The 16,217-nt window shown below is 38.4% G+C and overlaps 1 protein-coding gene across 1 annotated transcript in view; it reads left to right on the forward strand.

Annotated features, from left to right (window-relative positions):
• The window catches only part of LIPI (lipase I), a 59,955-nt gene that overhangs the window by 5,657 nt on the left and 38,081 nt on the right, over positions 1-16,217 (forward strand). The window contains exons 3-5 of the mRNA XM_070403754.1: positions 746-847; positions 13,467-13,556; positions 15,032-15,199. Coding sequence (XP_070259855.1) covers positions 746-847; positions 13,467-13,556; positions 15,032-15,199 — 360 coding nt within the window. The remainder of the gene's footprint in view (positions 1-745; positions 848-13,466; positions 13,557-15,031; positions 15,200-16,217) is intronic.

Genomic DNA, 16,217 nt, shown 5'->3' on the forward strand with positions numbered 1-16,217 from the left:
GCGCAGGACTGGGATTGATTTTTCCCCCTTCAGAAGTTGTAGTAGTTATTTATTATTAAAGTTCTACCATTTTTTCCTAATTACTTCTTAAATAAAATTGCTAAAACCTACAATATTTTGTTGAGGCACCTCTAGTGATACTTAATACTGTATTGTTGATAAACTCTGAAAATTGATAAAAGTATCCTATATAATAAAACCCTAATATGCAAATAAACCAAATGGTGGAATGACCAGTCGCTATGACAAGTACTGACAACCAGGGGGCAGACATTCAAGGCAGGAGCTGTCCCCTGTGGTCAGTGGAAGTGCCACTCAGTCAGAGGCTGGGCTTATGGCTGGTGAGCCCAGCAGCAGTGGTGGGAGCCTCTCCCGTCTCTGCTACAGGTAGGCGGTAATGAGAGAGGAGTCCAAGACTGCGAGAGCCCTGGACTGCGAAAGGGGTGTCTGACTGCTGGTTTAGGCCCAATCCCCTAACCTGGCAGGCGGACATCCCCTTAGGTGTCCCGGACTTTGAGAAGGCACAGGCCTACGAATTTCATGCACCGGGCCTCTAGTTATTAACATAGTAAAGATACTTGCTATTCATCCAATTTTATTTATCTTTAAATTTGTTTTTAGACAGGTTTAAGCTAAAACTATACAGGTTAATATTTATGATGTAATAATAATGCAAGCATATGATCTGGTGAACATTATAGTAGAACTTGAATAATAGATTTATAGTTTCTTTGTTGACTTTCAGGACTTGACCCTGCTGGGCCAAAATTCTCTGGAAAACCATCAAATGACAGATTACATTACACTGATGCAAAGTTTGTGGATGTCATCCATTCTGATACTAATGGTAACAATGCAGGATTTATTGATTAATTATTTGAAAATAAAAAAGGTATGTAGACACTTAGAAAGGAGAACCTAAGAAGAGAAAGAGTAGGAGATAAAGTGATGATACATCTGTAACTATGTGTAGTGACTGTATTTTCCACAAGCTGTATTTTTTGGAGTTAGTGAAATCCTGTGGTTTCTATTGGCACTCTTTGCCTTCAGTGTCCCTCCTTCAGGTTTCAAGAACTATCATTTCATCCAAAAAAAATATTAAAAATTATAAAAAATATTTCATCTTGATTATTCTATTGAGAGTTTTATTGATTTGATCACAGTTTCCTCCATGCATATTGTATTTAAGTTACCATTCTCTCCACTCATTTTCTAGTTTTATCAACTGGAACTGAGCACAGCAATTCAGGCATAGGGAAGGAATACCTTTCCCTACTGGTAGGAAAATAATTTATTTATTCTTCCTGAAAATGTCTAATAGAATATTGATAGTTTTGGCCAGAATACATTGGACAGACACTTTCAATGAATAATTTAGATATTCATTGAAATCTGATACCTTTGACACTGATTATAATAATATTAGTGGTCTGGTGCATGAATTCGTGCACATTGAAAGGAAATTAATTAGAAGAAATATTTTAATATCATTATTTGCCATTTCTCTATAATAGAAGTGTCAGAGATGAAAGAAAATTAGTAAATGTATATGAAAATAATATATAAATTGATTAATAAATAAATAATAACAGCATGATATAACAACATTTAAAATAGGGTTGAATGTGTCCCAGATGGAGAGATGAAATCCATAACACTGCATTTGTGTGACTCGTGTCCTTACATTTTGTCAAGTATTATTGTTTTTGTTTTTTTGCATTTTTTGTTCTCTTTTATTTTTATTTTTTTATTGCTTAAAGTATTACAAAGGGTATTACATATGTGTCTTTTTTTTTCCCCGCCCTTGACAATCGCCTGGCCTCCCCTACCCCCCATTGTCTTATGTCCATTGGTTATGCTTATATGCATGCATACAAGTCCTTTGGTTGATCTCTTACCCCCCTCCCTCCTGCCTCCCAACCCTCCCCGGCCTTCCCGCTGCAGCTTGACAATCTGTTTGAGGCAGCTCTGCCTCTGTATCTATTATTGTTCAAAAGTTTTTGATGGTCTCTATTATCCATGAATGAGTGAGATCATGTGGTATTTTTCCTTCATTGACTGGCTTATTTCACTTAGCATAATGCTCTCCAGTTCCATCCATGCCGTAGCAAATGATAAGAGTTCCTTCTTTTTTACAACAGCATAGTATTCCATCATGTAGATGTACCACGGTTTTCTAATCCATTCATCTACTGATGGGCACTTAGGCTGTTTCCAGATCTTAGCTATGGTGAATTGTGCTGCTATGAACATATGGGTGCATATATCCTTTGTGATTGGTGTTTCTGGTTTCTTGGGATATATTCCTAGAAGTGGGATCACAGGGTCAAATGGGAGTTCCATTTTTAGTTTTTTGAGGAAACTCCATACTGTCTTTCATAGTGGCTGCACCAGTCTGCATTCCCACCAGCAGTGCACAAGTGTTCCTTTTTCTCCACATCCTCTCCAGCACTTGTCATTTGTTGATTTGTTGATGACAGCCAGTCTGACAGGTGTGAGATGGTACCTCATTGTTGTTTTGATTTGCATCTCTTGGATGATTAGTGACTTTGAGCATGTTTTCATATGTCTCTTGGCTTTCTGAATGTCCTCTTTTGAAAGGTGTCTATGTAGGTCCTTTGCCCATTTTTTGATTGGATTCTTTATCTTCCTTTTGTTAAGTTGTATGAGTTCCCTATAAATTTTGGAGATTAGGCCCTTATCAGATATGTCATTGGCAAATATGTTTTCCCATGCAGTGGGTTTTCTTGTTGTTTTGTTGATGGTTTCTTTTGCTGTGCAGAAGCTTTTTATTTTGATGTAGTCCCATTTGTTCATTTTCTCTTTAGTTTCAACTGCCCTAGGAGCTGTATCAGTGAAGAAATTGCTTTGGCATATGTCTGAGATTTTGTTGCCTTTGTATTCTTCTAGAATTTTTATGGTTTCCCGTTGTATATTTAAGTCCTTTATCCATTTTGAGTTTATTTTTGTGTATGGTGTAAGTTGATTTTCTAGTTTCATTTTCTTGCATATATCTGTCCAATTTTCCAAACACCATTTATTGAAGAGACTATCTTGGCTCCATTGTATGTTCTTGCCTCCTTTGTCAAATATTAATTGAGCATATTGGTTTGGGCCAATTTCTGGGCTCTCTAATCTATTCCATTGATCTATATGTCTGTTCTTGTGCCAGTACCAGGAAGTTTTGAGAACAGTGGCTTTGTAATATAGCTTGATATCTGGTATTGAGATCCCACCTACTTTCTTCTTTCTCAGGATTGCTGCAGCTATTCGGGGTCTTTTTTTATCCCAGATGAATTTTTGGAGAGTTCGTTCTAGGTCTGTGAAGTATGCCATTGGTATTTTAATGGGAAGTGCGTTGAATTTATAGATTGCTTTGGGTAGTATGGACATTTTAATGATGTTGATTCTACCAATCCATGAACACGGTATGTTCTTCCATCTGTTTATGTCTTCCTCAATCTCTTTTTTCAATGTCCTGTAGTTTTCTGAGTAGAGGTCTTTTACCTCTTTAGTTAAGTTTATTCCTAGATATCTTAATTTTTTTGGTGCGATGGTAAATGGGATTGTTTTTATAATCTCTCTTTCTGAAAGTTCACTATTGGTGTATGGAAATGCCTCAGATTTCTTGGGGTTAATTTTGAATCCTGCTACATTGCTAAATTCATGTATTAAGTCTAGTAGTTTTTTGAAGGAGTCTCTAGGGTTTTGTATGTATAATATCATGTCATCTACAAATAAGGACAGTTTTACTTCCTCTTTTCCAATTTGGATGTCTTTTATTTCTTCTTCTTGTCTAATTGCAATGGCTAGTACTTCCAGTACTATGTTGAACAGGAGTGGTGAGAGTGGGCATCCCTGTCTTGTTCCTGTTCTTAGGGGAAATGGTGTTAGTTTTTGTCCATTGAGTATGATGTTGGCTGTGGGCCTGTCATATATGGCTTTTATTATGTTGAGGTATGATCCTTTTACTCCCACCTTGCTGAGAGTTTTTATCAAAAATGGGTGTTGGATTTTGTCAAATGCTTTTTCTGCATCAATTGATATGACCATGTGGTTTTTTTTCTTTCAATTTGTTTATGTGGTGTATCACGTTTATTGATTTGCAGAAATTGTACCATCCTTGCATCCCTGGGATAAATCCTACTTGGTCATGGTGTATGATCTTTCTGATGTACTGCTGGATCCGATTTGCAAAGATTTTGTTGAGGATTTTGGCATCTATGTTCATGAGGGATATTGGCCTGTGATTCTCTTTCATTGTGTTGTCTTTACCTGGTTTTGGTATGAGGGCGATGCTGGCTTCATAGAATGAGCTTGGAAGTGTTCCTTCCTCTTGGAATTTTTGTAGTAGTCTGAGGAGGATAGGTTTTAGTTCTTCCTTGAATCTTTGGTAAAACTCCCCTGTGAAGCCGTCTGGTCCTGGGCTTTTGTTTGCTGGAAGCTTTTTGATGACTGCTTCAGTTTCTTCCATAGTTATTGGAATATTGAGATTTTTAGATTCTTCCTGATTGAGTTTTGGAATGTTGTATTTTTCTAGGAATTTGTCCATTTCCTCCAGGTTGTCTAGTTTGTTGGAGTAGAGCTGTCCATAGTATTTTTTAACAATCATTTGTATTTCTGTGAAGTCTGTTGTTATTTCGCCTCTATCATTTCTGATTTTGTTTATTTGGGTCCTCTCTCTTTGCTTCTTGGTGAGCCTGGCTAGAGGTTTGTCAATCTTATTTATCCTTTCACAGAACCAGCTCTTGGTTTCATTGATTTTCTGTATTGTTTTTTTTGGTCTCTATGTCATTTATTTCTGCTCTAATCTTTATTATCTCCTTCCTTCTGCTCACTCTGGGGTTTTATTGTTGCTCTCTTTCTAATTCTTTGAGTTGTCGAGTTAGATGATTTACTACCATTTTGTCTTGTTTTTTGAGGTAGGCATGTAGAGCTATAAACTTCCCTCTCAGGACTGCTTTCATTGTGTCCCATAGGTTTTGGATTGTTGTGTTTTCATTGTCATTAGTGTCCAGGATGTTTTTAATTTCTTCTTTGATGTCATCGGTAACCCAATCAATATTTAATAACATGCTATTCAGCTTCCAAGTGTTTGAGTATTTTGGGTTGTTTTTATTGTAGTTTATTTCTAATATTATACCATCGTGGTCTGAGAAGATGCTTGGTATGATTTCAATCTTCTTGAATTTGGGGAGACTTTGTTTGTCACCCAATATGTGGTCTATTTTTGAATCTGTCCCATGAGCACTTGAGTAGAATGTATATTCTGTGGCTTTGGGGTGAAGTGTTCTGAAGATGTCAATTAAGTTTATCTGATCTCTTGAGTCATTGAGGATTGCTGTTTCTTTGCTGATAATTTGTCTAGAGGATATATCCAGTGATGTCAGTGGTGTATTAAAGTCCCCTACTATGATTGTATTGTTGTTGATCTCTCCTTTGATATCTTCCAGCAGTTTTTTTATTTTTTTTGGTGCTCCTGCATTGGGTGCATATATGTTTACCAGGATTATATCTTCTTGTTGTATTGATCCCTTTAGTATTATGAAGTGGCCTTCCTTATCTCTTGTTATGGCCTTCACTTTGAGGTCTATTTTGTCCAATATAAGTATTGCTACCCCAGCTTTCTTTTCCTTTCCATTTGCCTGAAAGATATTTTTCCATCCCTTCACTTTCAGTCTGTGGGAGTCCCTTCTAATGAGGTGGGTCTCTTGTAGACAGCAAATGTATGGGTCATGTTTTTTATCCATTCAGCCACTCGATGTCTTTTGTTTGGAGCATTTAGTCCGTTTACGTTTAAAGTTATTATTGAAAGGTACTTGTTTGTAGCCATTTCTTTTTTTGTGTGGCTGTTTTCTTTCTGAGCTTTTTATTTCTTCTTTTTACACCAGTCCCTTTAGCATTTCTTGCATGGCTGGCTTGGTGGTGATAAACTCCCTTAGCATTTTTTTGTCTGTGAAGCTTCTTATTTCCCCTTCAATTTTGAATGATAGCCTTGCGGGATAGAGTATTCTTGGATTCAGTGCTTTGCTTTGCATCACTTTGTAAATTTCCGTCCATTCTTTTCTGGCCTGATGTGTTTCTGTTGAGAAATCATTTGATAATCTAATGGGAGATCCCTTGTATGTAACTTTCCATCTCTCTCTTGCAGCCTGTAAGATTCTCTCTTTGTCCTGAACATTTGCCATGGTAATTATGATGTGTCTTGGTGTGGGTCTTTTCGGGTTCACCTTGTTTGGGACTCTCTGGGCTTGTGTGACTTTTTTCTTCCCCACCTCAGGGAAGTTTTCTGATATTATTTCTTCGAATAGGTTTTCTAATCCTTGTTCATCTTTCTGTTGTTCTGGCACCCCTATTATTTGTATGTTGTTTCGTTTCATGTTGTCCCAAAGCTCCCTTAGGCTCTCCTCCTGTCTTTTAATTTTTTTCTCCAATTGCAGCACAGTTTGGGTGTGTTTTGCTTCCTTGTCTTCTAATTCACTAATTCGGTCCTCTGCTTCTCCTAGTCTACTGTTGATACTTTCAATGTTGTTTTTTATTGCAGCTCTATCGCGCTCTTCATTTCTTCTTGGTTCTTACATAATTTATAGATTTTTTCATCTGTTTCTTCTTGCTTCTTCCGTAAGTTATTGATTTTTCCATCTGTTTCTTCTTGCTTCTTGCATAAGTTATTAATTTTTTCATCTGTTTCTTCTTGCTTCTTGCATGGGTAGTTGATTTTTCATCTGTTTCTTCTTGCTTCTTGCATAAGTTATTGATTTTTTCCTCCATCCGGTTTATGCACTCTAGGACCCTTATTCTGAATTCTTTTTCAGTCATGTTGCATGCCTCTGTATCACTTAGCTGCTTTTCTGGTGAGTCCTCCTTTTCTTTCTTTTGGGGGTTTCTTTGCCTACCCATGTTTGATCTCACTGACATATCTAGACATTGAGTTGTTCAGTGGCTGGTCCCTGGGTGACAGTGGCTCCTTGGGCTATGGTTGCTCCTCGGGCGGTTGCGGTAGAAGCTGCTCCTCAGTTGGCAGCAGCTCCTCTGGTGGGTGCTATTCACAGCTGTGGTGGCTCTTCTGGCTGGTGTGGGGAGGCTTCACGTACAGCTGCTGTTCCTCAGACAGAGGGTGTGGTGCTCAGGAGGCTGCTGTTGCTTTGATCTGTGGCACTGCGTGGTCTGGTCAGCTCTTCAGGCTGCCTCCTTTAGGCTCAGTCCTCCGTGATCGCAGAACCCAGATCTCAAATCCCCCGGTGCCAGGAATCCCGTGGATCTCCTTTCATTTTTTTGTTTTTTAAAATATATTTCTTTATTGATTTCAGAGAGGAAGGGAGAAGGAGAGAGAGATAGAAACATCAATGATGAGAGAGAATCATTGATTGGCTGCCTCCTGCACACACCCTACTGGGGAATGAGCCCACAACCCAGGCATGTGCCCTTGGCTGGAATTGAATATGGGACCCTTCAGTCCGCACGCTGACGCTGTATCCACTGAGCCAAGCCGGCTAGGGCTTGTCTAGTATTATTGTTGATTACACTGTCATCTCTGAGTCTTGATGCAATATCCGTTCTTTTTCACCAGGTGAAAAAGAATAGGACACGTCATTGCATATAATGTAGGAAACAGGATCCTGATTTGTTTCATTTTAGTGACATTTGGATTATTGAAATCCTGTTTACAATGAACGATGCCAGCTTCTTTTGGCTTCAGAGGTACGTGTGGCAAAAGTTGGTCTTCAGACATATTCCGTCAGTGATGCCACTTTCTTTAGGCTTCAGAATGTCAACAAAAACAACCAAATTTATAATCGACAATGACAGATCGAAACACATGCTTGTGATTGGCGCCAGCGGGAGCTTTATATGTATTGTGCATGTGAGAGTCGACTTAGCCTTTTATATATATATAGAATAAACTTGTTTTATTAGACCTGCTTTATGATGTAGCTAAACTTTTTCCAGCCCAGTGAAGCACCCCAACTTCTCTTTCAGGTAATTGTCAGCAACACAGCAGTAAATATCAACACGAAGCAGATTATTATTGTAGATCATGCAGGGAGAACAAAGGATAAAATACTTAACTGTAGCAGTGTTTGACTATATTCTGTGCAGTGAGAAAACTTGAAGTCATTTTCAAGGTCCACCATTTCTTACTTCTTTTCATTTGGGTCAAGTTTCTAAACTTTCCAAATATCTGTTTTTCAGCTAATGAGAAGAAAATAGGATTCTACTGAGTCTCCTACCTACCTACTCCAGGACTTCTGTGAGGATCAAATGAGATGAGGCACATGAAAATGCTTCACAAACATTTGGTTAAACTGTAAAATGTTTGTACCTGGCTATAAAGCAAGTCATGTTCTTGGGCTGAAGAAACTCCAAGGAGGCTAGTCGCTAGGGAGAGGAAGCCGGGCATTGATACATGGTGTCATTACCTGGCGCCCACAGGGACTGTTTCCGGGCTGGACTGGGCTGTGGGCCACATTTTGCACCATGGAGTCTTGGAAGTGTCCAGTGCAATTAGGTGGGGTGTTGCTCCAGGGTGATGGCAGGGCCTGTGTTTCACTTGGGGGAAGCCAAGTGTTGGTTTGTCGGTGCCAGGCCCATAGTGCCGTTTATTTTTAAATGGCCAGTGCACATCATGGCAGCTCCTGCATTAAGCGTCTGCCCTCTGGAGGTCAGTGCACATCATAGCTTCCGGTTGGAGGGAAGGACGACATTTAGCCTTTTATACATATAGATTTATTGAACATTTCCTATACATCAGGCAATGCTTTAGGTGTATGTGAATTAATTATGGACTTCTTCTAGGTCCCTATAGATAAGTAAACACTATCATTCATGTTTTACCAATGGGGAAGCTAGGGTCAAGTCCCAAGACCAGCAAGTGGCAGAGGCAGAATTTAAAATGAAACCTTTGATTACAGAGTCTACACTTCACTAGTATGTTGCTCTGATTAAGGTGTGTTGTGGTTGTGGTCATGGGGAGGAAATGGTGTTAAGACAGAGACAGGAGAAAGTGACCCTTGGACTGCTCATACTTCCCTGTTTCCTCAAGTTTCTTTTTCGTTGGTCCAGGTAATTTATTTGCTCCCATATTACTCTGAATGTGCTTTGTGGCAATGCCTTTGTGAGGAATATAAATGCCATATATGCCATTGATAACAACTTTTCAGCTTCTATGTCTATATGCCAATGGACTGAAACTATAGTGGGAGCAATTCTGCTCCTTATTTGGAATCTAAGTTCACCTACAGTACCCAAAGTTTCATACTCTGAGTACAATAGCCCCAACATCTCAAGTCACCTTTATCTCTAGCTCTGTATATCAGCTTAACATTCCTACACACAGCACACCTGTTGCCCAATTACTCTTAAGTTCTTTGTCTGAACTATTCTTCCTGAAATCCCAATATCTAATCTGCCTACAGCCTTTTGAATTAGTTCTATATTCTTTTTCTTATTTTTGTTTGCATATCTTACTTTTCCTAATAAACTCTTTTGGATTGTCATATACAGTCATCACTTGGTATCCATGGGTATTGGTTCCAGGACCCTCTCAGATACCCAAATTCACAGCTGTTGAAGTCCCATGTATAAAATGGCACAGTATATGCATATAAGCTACACACATCATCCCACATACTTTAAATCATCTCTACCTTACTAATACCTAATATATTGTAAATGTTATGTAAATAACTGTGATACTGTATTGTTTAGGGAATAATGACAAGAAAAAAGTCTGAACTGTTCAGTAGAGTTGCAACCAAAATAGGCCTAACTACATAACACATGTCAGAAACAATGTAACGTATTTTTTTGGAATATTTTTGATCTGTGGTTGGTTGAGTCTATGGATGTGGAACCCATGGATATGGTGAGCCAACTGTACTCAGCATCTTTTGATGAAAAGCTGGTCATATCTTAGTTATCACTAGATGCCACAGAGTTGGTATCTTTGGTAATCTTTTTATGACAATCACAAATGGGGAACAGAGATTTTTTTAATATATATTTTATTGATTTTTTACAGAGAGGAAGGGAGAGAGATAGAGAGTCAGAAACATCGATGAGAGAGAAACATCAATCAGCTGCCTACTGCACACTCCCCACTGGGGAAGTGCCTGCAACCAAGGTACATGCCCTTGACCAGGAATCGAACCCGGGACCCTTGAGTCCGCAGGACGACGCTCTATCCACTGAGCCAAACCGGTCAGGGAGGAACAGAGATTTTGACACTGCATATTCACCTGACAATGTGGATTGATATCAGAAATACAGGGTGGGGAAAAAGTAGGTTTACAGTTGTGAGTACATGAAACACAAAGTTTATTCTTGTGTCATTATTTGTTAAATTTTGTATCATTTTCCATATGAACAACTGTAAACCTACTTTTGCCCCACCCTGTACACTAATAGTCTAAGGAAGCCAGGCACAAAATAATACATGGAGTATGAGTCAATTTATGTATTTTTTCAAAATGGCCAAATCTAAATTGTAGTGTTTTATGAGGTAAGCTGAGATAATAAAGAATATCAAAATGAAGGATTTTATAAATGGAAAAAAATGTTTTTTTTTAGAGGAAAGAAAAACTGGTGATTGGATAGGGTACACTAGGGGCTTCTAAGTTACTATTTCTTGACATGGGCATCAAGTGGCTCAGTGGCTACTGGCTTTATAATTATCACTAGCATCACGTTCTATGTTCCTTCCTGTATTTATGTGTTACATATATAATAAAAGAGCATTAAAAACCCACATCTGCTCTCCCCACCCTGAAGCCAAGTGAATGAATGACCTGAGCAGACCATGCTGCCCTGCCCCCTCCATATGATAAAAGGGACATAATATGCCTGAATTGGCTGCTTGTAAGTTAATAATAAATATATTTTGCTTCTCCATGATTCCTGAGCAGTCTTCTTGGTTTGACTCTACCTCAGTGGCAGATTGGAGAAAATTATGACTCTAAACCTGGAACCCTTACTCTTGGAGTTTCATGTTGAGCTCAGATATAAGGAAATTTTAAAGATCTCACAAACTATTGGACATTTTTTGGCCACATTTAGGAGGTTGTTCATCCTTGCTTAAATTCCACAAGTTAAGCAGATGATGGCATGTAAAGAGGGATTGGTTAGTATACCTTTTCCACTGTCACAATCAAATGACACAATGATTCACGGACTTCTAAGAGGTTCTAATAAAGCATCTAAATCATGCTGTCTCTTTCCTTATATACTGATTTCCTGTCCTTTAATGCACATGCCCAGTGTTCTCATGCCCTGGGGACACCTCACTAGTTGTTGTTTTGTTCTGTGATATACTAGAATTAAATCAAGTTGTTACATTTTTTTTAATCTTAAAATTTTTTTTTATTACTATTAACAGCTTGTGAAAACATTTCCCAAAATTTATTTTTAGTTCACAATAATGTCTCCCAGTAAATGTTTCACTATAAGCAGCACTTTATAAATGTTAAAAGTCCCTAAGAAATTATATTAAAGCTTACAGTATTTTGCAAGTTTATTATGAAACTAGAGGCCCGATGCACAAAATTTGTGCAATGGTAGGCCTACCTTTCCCTGGCTGCCAGCTTCTTGGTCCTGGCTTCATGGCCTCACTCCCCAGCCCCGCCCTGAACCTGCCTTGGCCTGATGCTGCCCATGTCCACTACCACATACCCCCGGTTCCCCAGTTCCCAGAGCCCCCTGATCAATGGCCCCACAGAGGGTGGCCTGAGCTTCACTCTTTGGGGCAATCATGGAGCCACCTAATTGATTGTCCCGCCAGCCAGTGGCCTGGGCCTCCCTCTGTGGGGTGATCATGGGGTGATGGCCTGGCCCCCCTGACCAATTGCATCACACCTGCCTTGGCTGGCCTGGTACCAGTACATGTCATAGTGTGGTCATCCGGATGGTCATTTTGATGTTTGGCTGTTCAGTCTGCCACAACCTTTGCAGCAGAGTTCAGGATCTGAAGGAGGGGCTGAGGCACAAATGAAAATACTATACAAGAAATATGAATTTAGAAGGCACGGGGGCCAGGTGGAAACCTCTCTCTAGGAGAGGCACGCCAACTTCTAGCCAGTCTGCTTTTTATTTACTTGAATACACATTTGCCCTTTAGCAATGCATACAGGCATATCAAAGGTAAAGTTTGGTAAACAGTAAAAGGATTATCAGGTTAGGGAATTGCCTTCAACCATTGAGTCCACAGCAGGGCAATATTATGCTGATTTTTAGCCCTGCTGAATATCAAAGTCCATTGGCCTTCCAATGGGTCTTTTTGCATCAATATGCTAACTACTGTTGGTTTTAGCCTCTGGCACAGTCGATTTGCATATTACGCTTTTATTATTATAGAAGAGCTTTTCTTGGGCGGTCTGTGGTGGCAATGTTTGATCTAATGTTTTGTCCACTCAGGAATGGTGTCCTTTTCATTTTCTAGAGGGTCATCTAACCCTTACTATCTACCTTAGTATTTATCTTTGTTATGCTAAATTTATTACTGATCTCTTTCAAGAATTCATTAAGTTGTAGGATAATTCTTCCACCTGAAGCCAAAGCATTACTATCTTATTTGGCAGCAAAGTTTATATCCAATTACCGTTCTGAATATTGTGAACTTGTTACCCTCTTTATAGACCTGGGTTATAGACTCCATTTTTGTAATGGACCCAAAATTTGTACTCTTCCTAGTACCCCAAGGATCCACAGATGTGCAGAAGCCCTTAAATCACAGCTACATATTTCATGTCATTCTGGCACAACTTGTTCCACCTTAAACAGCATTTTTCGATTTTTTTTTCCAATTTGTGAATCCAGCACCAAGTCCCATGCATTATTATCCAGAATAAGAGTAAGTCATCACACTTGCCTAAAAGGTCCTATATGACTACCCTTCATTTCTTCCAATGCTCCTTCTTACACATTATACTGTAGCTAACCTGGCTTCTTTGAGTACCCTGGGCATGCTCACACAGTTGTCTACTTGGCTCATTGCCTCACACATACCCTTCAGCTCTTTGCTCAACTCTTAACTCCTAAGTGGGAAATTCTATAACTAATTTACTTAAAAGTGCAAACTACCACTTCCACTAGTTACTTACTGTTCCCTTATTCTATTAATTTTTTCTATAGCACTTATCTGACATACTGTATTTTGGGTTTTTTTTATGTCTTACTTCCACTGTCATTTCCAATTTTTTTCATTTATGTTCATAGCACAAAGAATTATGATGGACCCATAGTAAACTGGTGACTGGTAAATGTATTGAATTGATGAACCATACTTTTCATGAGGAATTCATTTGAGGAATTAGTAACAGAAAAACTCATCTTCTTAAAAATTGCATTTATTTTATTTTCAATTTAAATTTTTAAAAGTCTCCTTCAATAGATTTATAGGAGAATTTATTTTACACAGGTGTTGTTGATCTGATTATATGCATTTTGTGATTCTTGGGTGCTTTTCTTCTTAGGTTTAGGCATTTTAGAACCCTTGGGACATATAGATTTTTATCCAAATGGAGGAGAAAAGCAGCCTGGCTGTCCTACAACAATATTTTCAGGTATACAAATAGTATTTTCACATGAATTACATATGATTCAAAATGATGAAAGGAAATCAGTATTTTTTTTCTCCTCTTAAACTGTGGGGCAAAATTTTGATCACTATTGCCATGAATCCGGAGTTATTGGTGAAAAATGGTTAAGTTTTATCCTTCTTAGTTTGTAAAGTTTACCAGTAGATATACTATATGATCATGGATGAGAACTAGTACACTATGGTTTAGCAGTTTTAGTTCTTAATTTTAACATTGGGAAAAGTTTTAAGTCATTGAAGGTGCACATGTAGCCAGCCAAGTATCATATACCACAAGTCTGGCCTCACAATTTAATCTTTACTGTCACCATAATATTGTATAAACACAGATTTATAAATTCTTGCACTTTGTTGTTTTGTACATAAATAGCTTAGAAACTTCTCCATGTATGGGATTGGGCTAACTTCAAAGCCTTAGAGAGTAATGCTCTAAGTTCTACAGTGATTAGGAACACATTGCTAGATGCCACTGCAGCAACAGAAGTTTGGTCAAAGGGATAAGGACGTGAAAAGTTGGCAAAGGAAAAGGGACATGATAATGTTTTTAAAATAATCCTCACCTGTGAATATATTTTTCTAGAGAGAAGAAGTGAGAAAGAGAAAGGGAGAGAGAGGTGAGAGAGAAACATTGATCAGTTGCCTCCCATATGTGAGTGGGGCTTGAACTAGCAACCTTTTGGTGTACAGGACGATGCTCCAACCAACTCAGCCACCTGGCCAGAATGGGACATGATAAAGCTTTAGTATTTCATAGTCATATTTGACATTGAGTAGAAATGTTAAGAGTGTGGGGTTAGAAAAAAGATGTATATACTAGTCATTAAGTATGACTAGAGGCCCGTTGCAGGAAGATTCCTGCAAGAATAGGGCTTCCTGCGGCCGGAGCGAAGCAGAAAAGGGAGGGAAACCCACCAAGGCAGGCTTTACTCCCGCCTCCGCCGCCCTGCTTGCTTCCCTCCTGCCTCCACTACCCCCCTTGCTTCTCTGCAGCTTCGCTCCCTTCTGCAGCTCTTGGGTTCCTTCTATGTTGTCTTCAGTCTTCACTCTGTGCCTGCATATGCAAATTAACCGCCATCTTTGTTGGGTTAATTTGAATACTCATCTGATTGACTGGTGGGCATAGCGGAGTGACACCAATTTGCATGTTTCTCTTTTATTAGTGTAGATAGCACCATGTTTGAGTTTGTTAAATTATTGAAATTAAAAAATTGCTGTTAATGATTAGGAAAATTTCTTATAAATATGATGTAAAAGGAATATTAAACTTAAGTTTTAATTTGTATGACTTATTTAGTTGCTCACAATAACACTGCATTGTAGTCAACACTTTAATATTCATGAAGCAGTATTGAGTAGAACTTAATTTTTAATTTTTCTCCAATTTTCTTGAACTCAGTCTAATGCATTTATAATTCTTTTGCTTGATTTTTAACACTTAAGGAATGCAATTTATTAAATGTGACCACCAGAGAGCAATCCACTTGTTCATGGCAGCTTTGGAAACAAACTGCAATTTTATTTCATTTCCTTGTCATTCATACAAAGATTACAAGACTGGTTCATGTATGGATTGTGACAACTTTAAGAAGAAATCATGTCCTAGGCTAGGTAAGAGAGATTATTATAATTACTATAATTCTTTTTGGGAAATGTATAGCATAATTGTATTAGTATTTTGCTGCTTCAAGCTTTCCTATTTATTTGTATGTCAACATTTTATGGAAAAATTATCTGTGTAGTAACCAGAAAAAAATAGTTCACTTTTTACTAAATATTTTTAATATGTGTAGTGAGGGGAACTTGATCAACTGCCTTTCTATTCTCAATAGAGTGGAAAAATTTGGTGGTTTCATGATGACCCATGTTCTTTATATTCAAAAGGACTCATTATCTATTTGTCATCCATCTACTAGTATATTTCCACTAAAGAAAGAGACTGGTGCATTCTTAGTGGCACTGAGATGTTTTTTAGTGTTAGGAGCAATTGAAGAGGTGTGAATCATAATCATAGTTAGCTTTTCATTTGCTATTAGCAAGTAGACATGACTCATACATGGTTCACACCTTCTGAAGTGATAAAGCTTGGTAAGAGCATTTAAGTGTTGCCACTTCTGAGAACTAAAGCCTGCCAGTGGGAAATTTGGTGAAAAAAAGATTCCACATAAAAATAGAATGTTAGAGCTGGAAAGAATCTCAAAGTCTGTTTGTTCAGAGATTCTAAAGAGAATAGCAAAACCCAAGCGTGTCATGAGCATGTCAACATCTGATCAGTATCATGACAAGGTCTGCCAGATATGCTTCCAAAGCCAAAGGGCTCAATTGAATGGGCAGCAATTACAAAGGCTGAACTGAACAGCCTCCCCCAATTTTCTTTAGCAGGAGGTTTACACTAAGGTACAGAGAATTGCTATGGAGGGATAGGAAATAAGCAAGCTTTGCCAGTTTTATTTTCTCGTAGTCAGTCCACAAGACGTTTTGTAGAATTAGTTTCTTCATACCTTATTTTGGGGGTTGCTTCTCTGGTCCCATTGCTTTTCTATATAAATAAGAAGCCTCCTGTGAACATATGGATTGCTTCAGGGTACAAGTGAGAACTAGCAATAAACCTCTGAATTCCCAGTTAAGT

Source organism: Myotis yumanensis, unplaced genomic scaffold (genome assembly GCF_028538775.1).
Source record: "Myotis yumanensis isolate MYYU_CA2020_CCGP unplaced genomic scaffold, mMyoYum1.0.hap1 SCAF_2, whole genome shotgun sequence".
NCBI lineage: Eukaryota > Metazoa > Chordata > Mammalia > Chiroptera > Vespertilionidae > Myotis > Myotis yumanensis.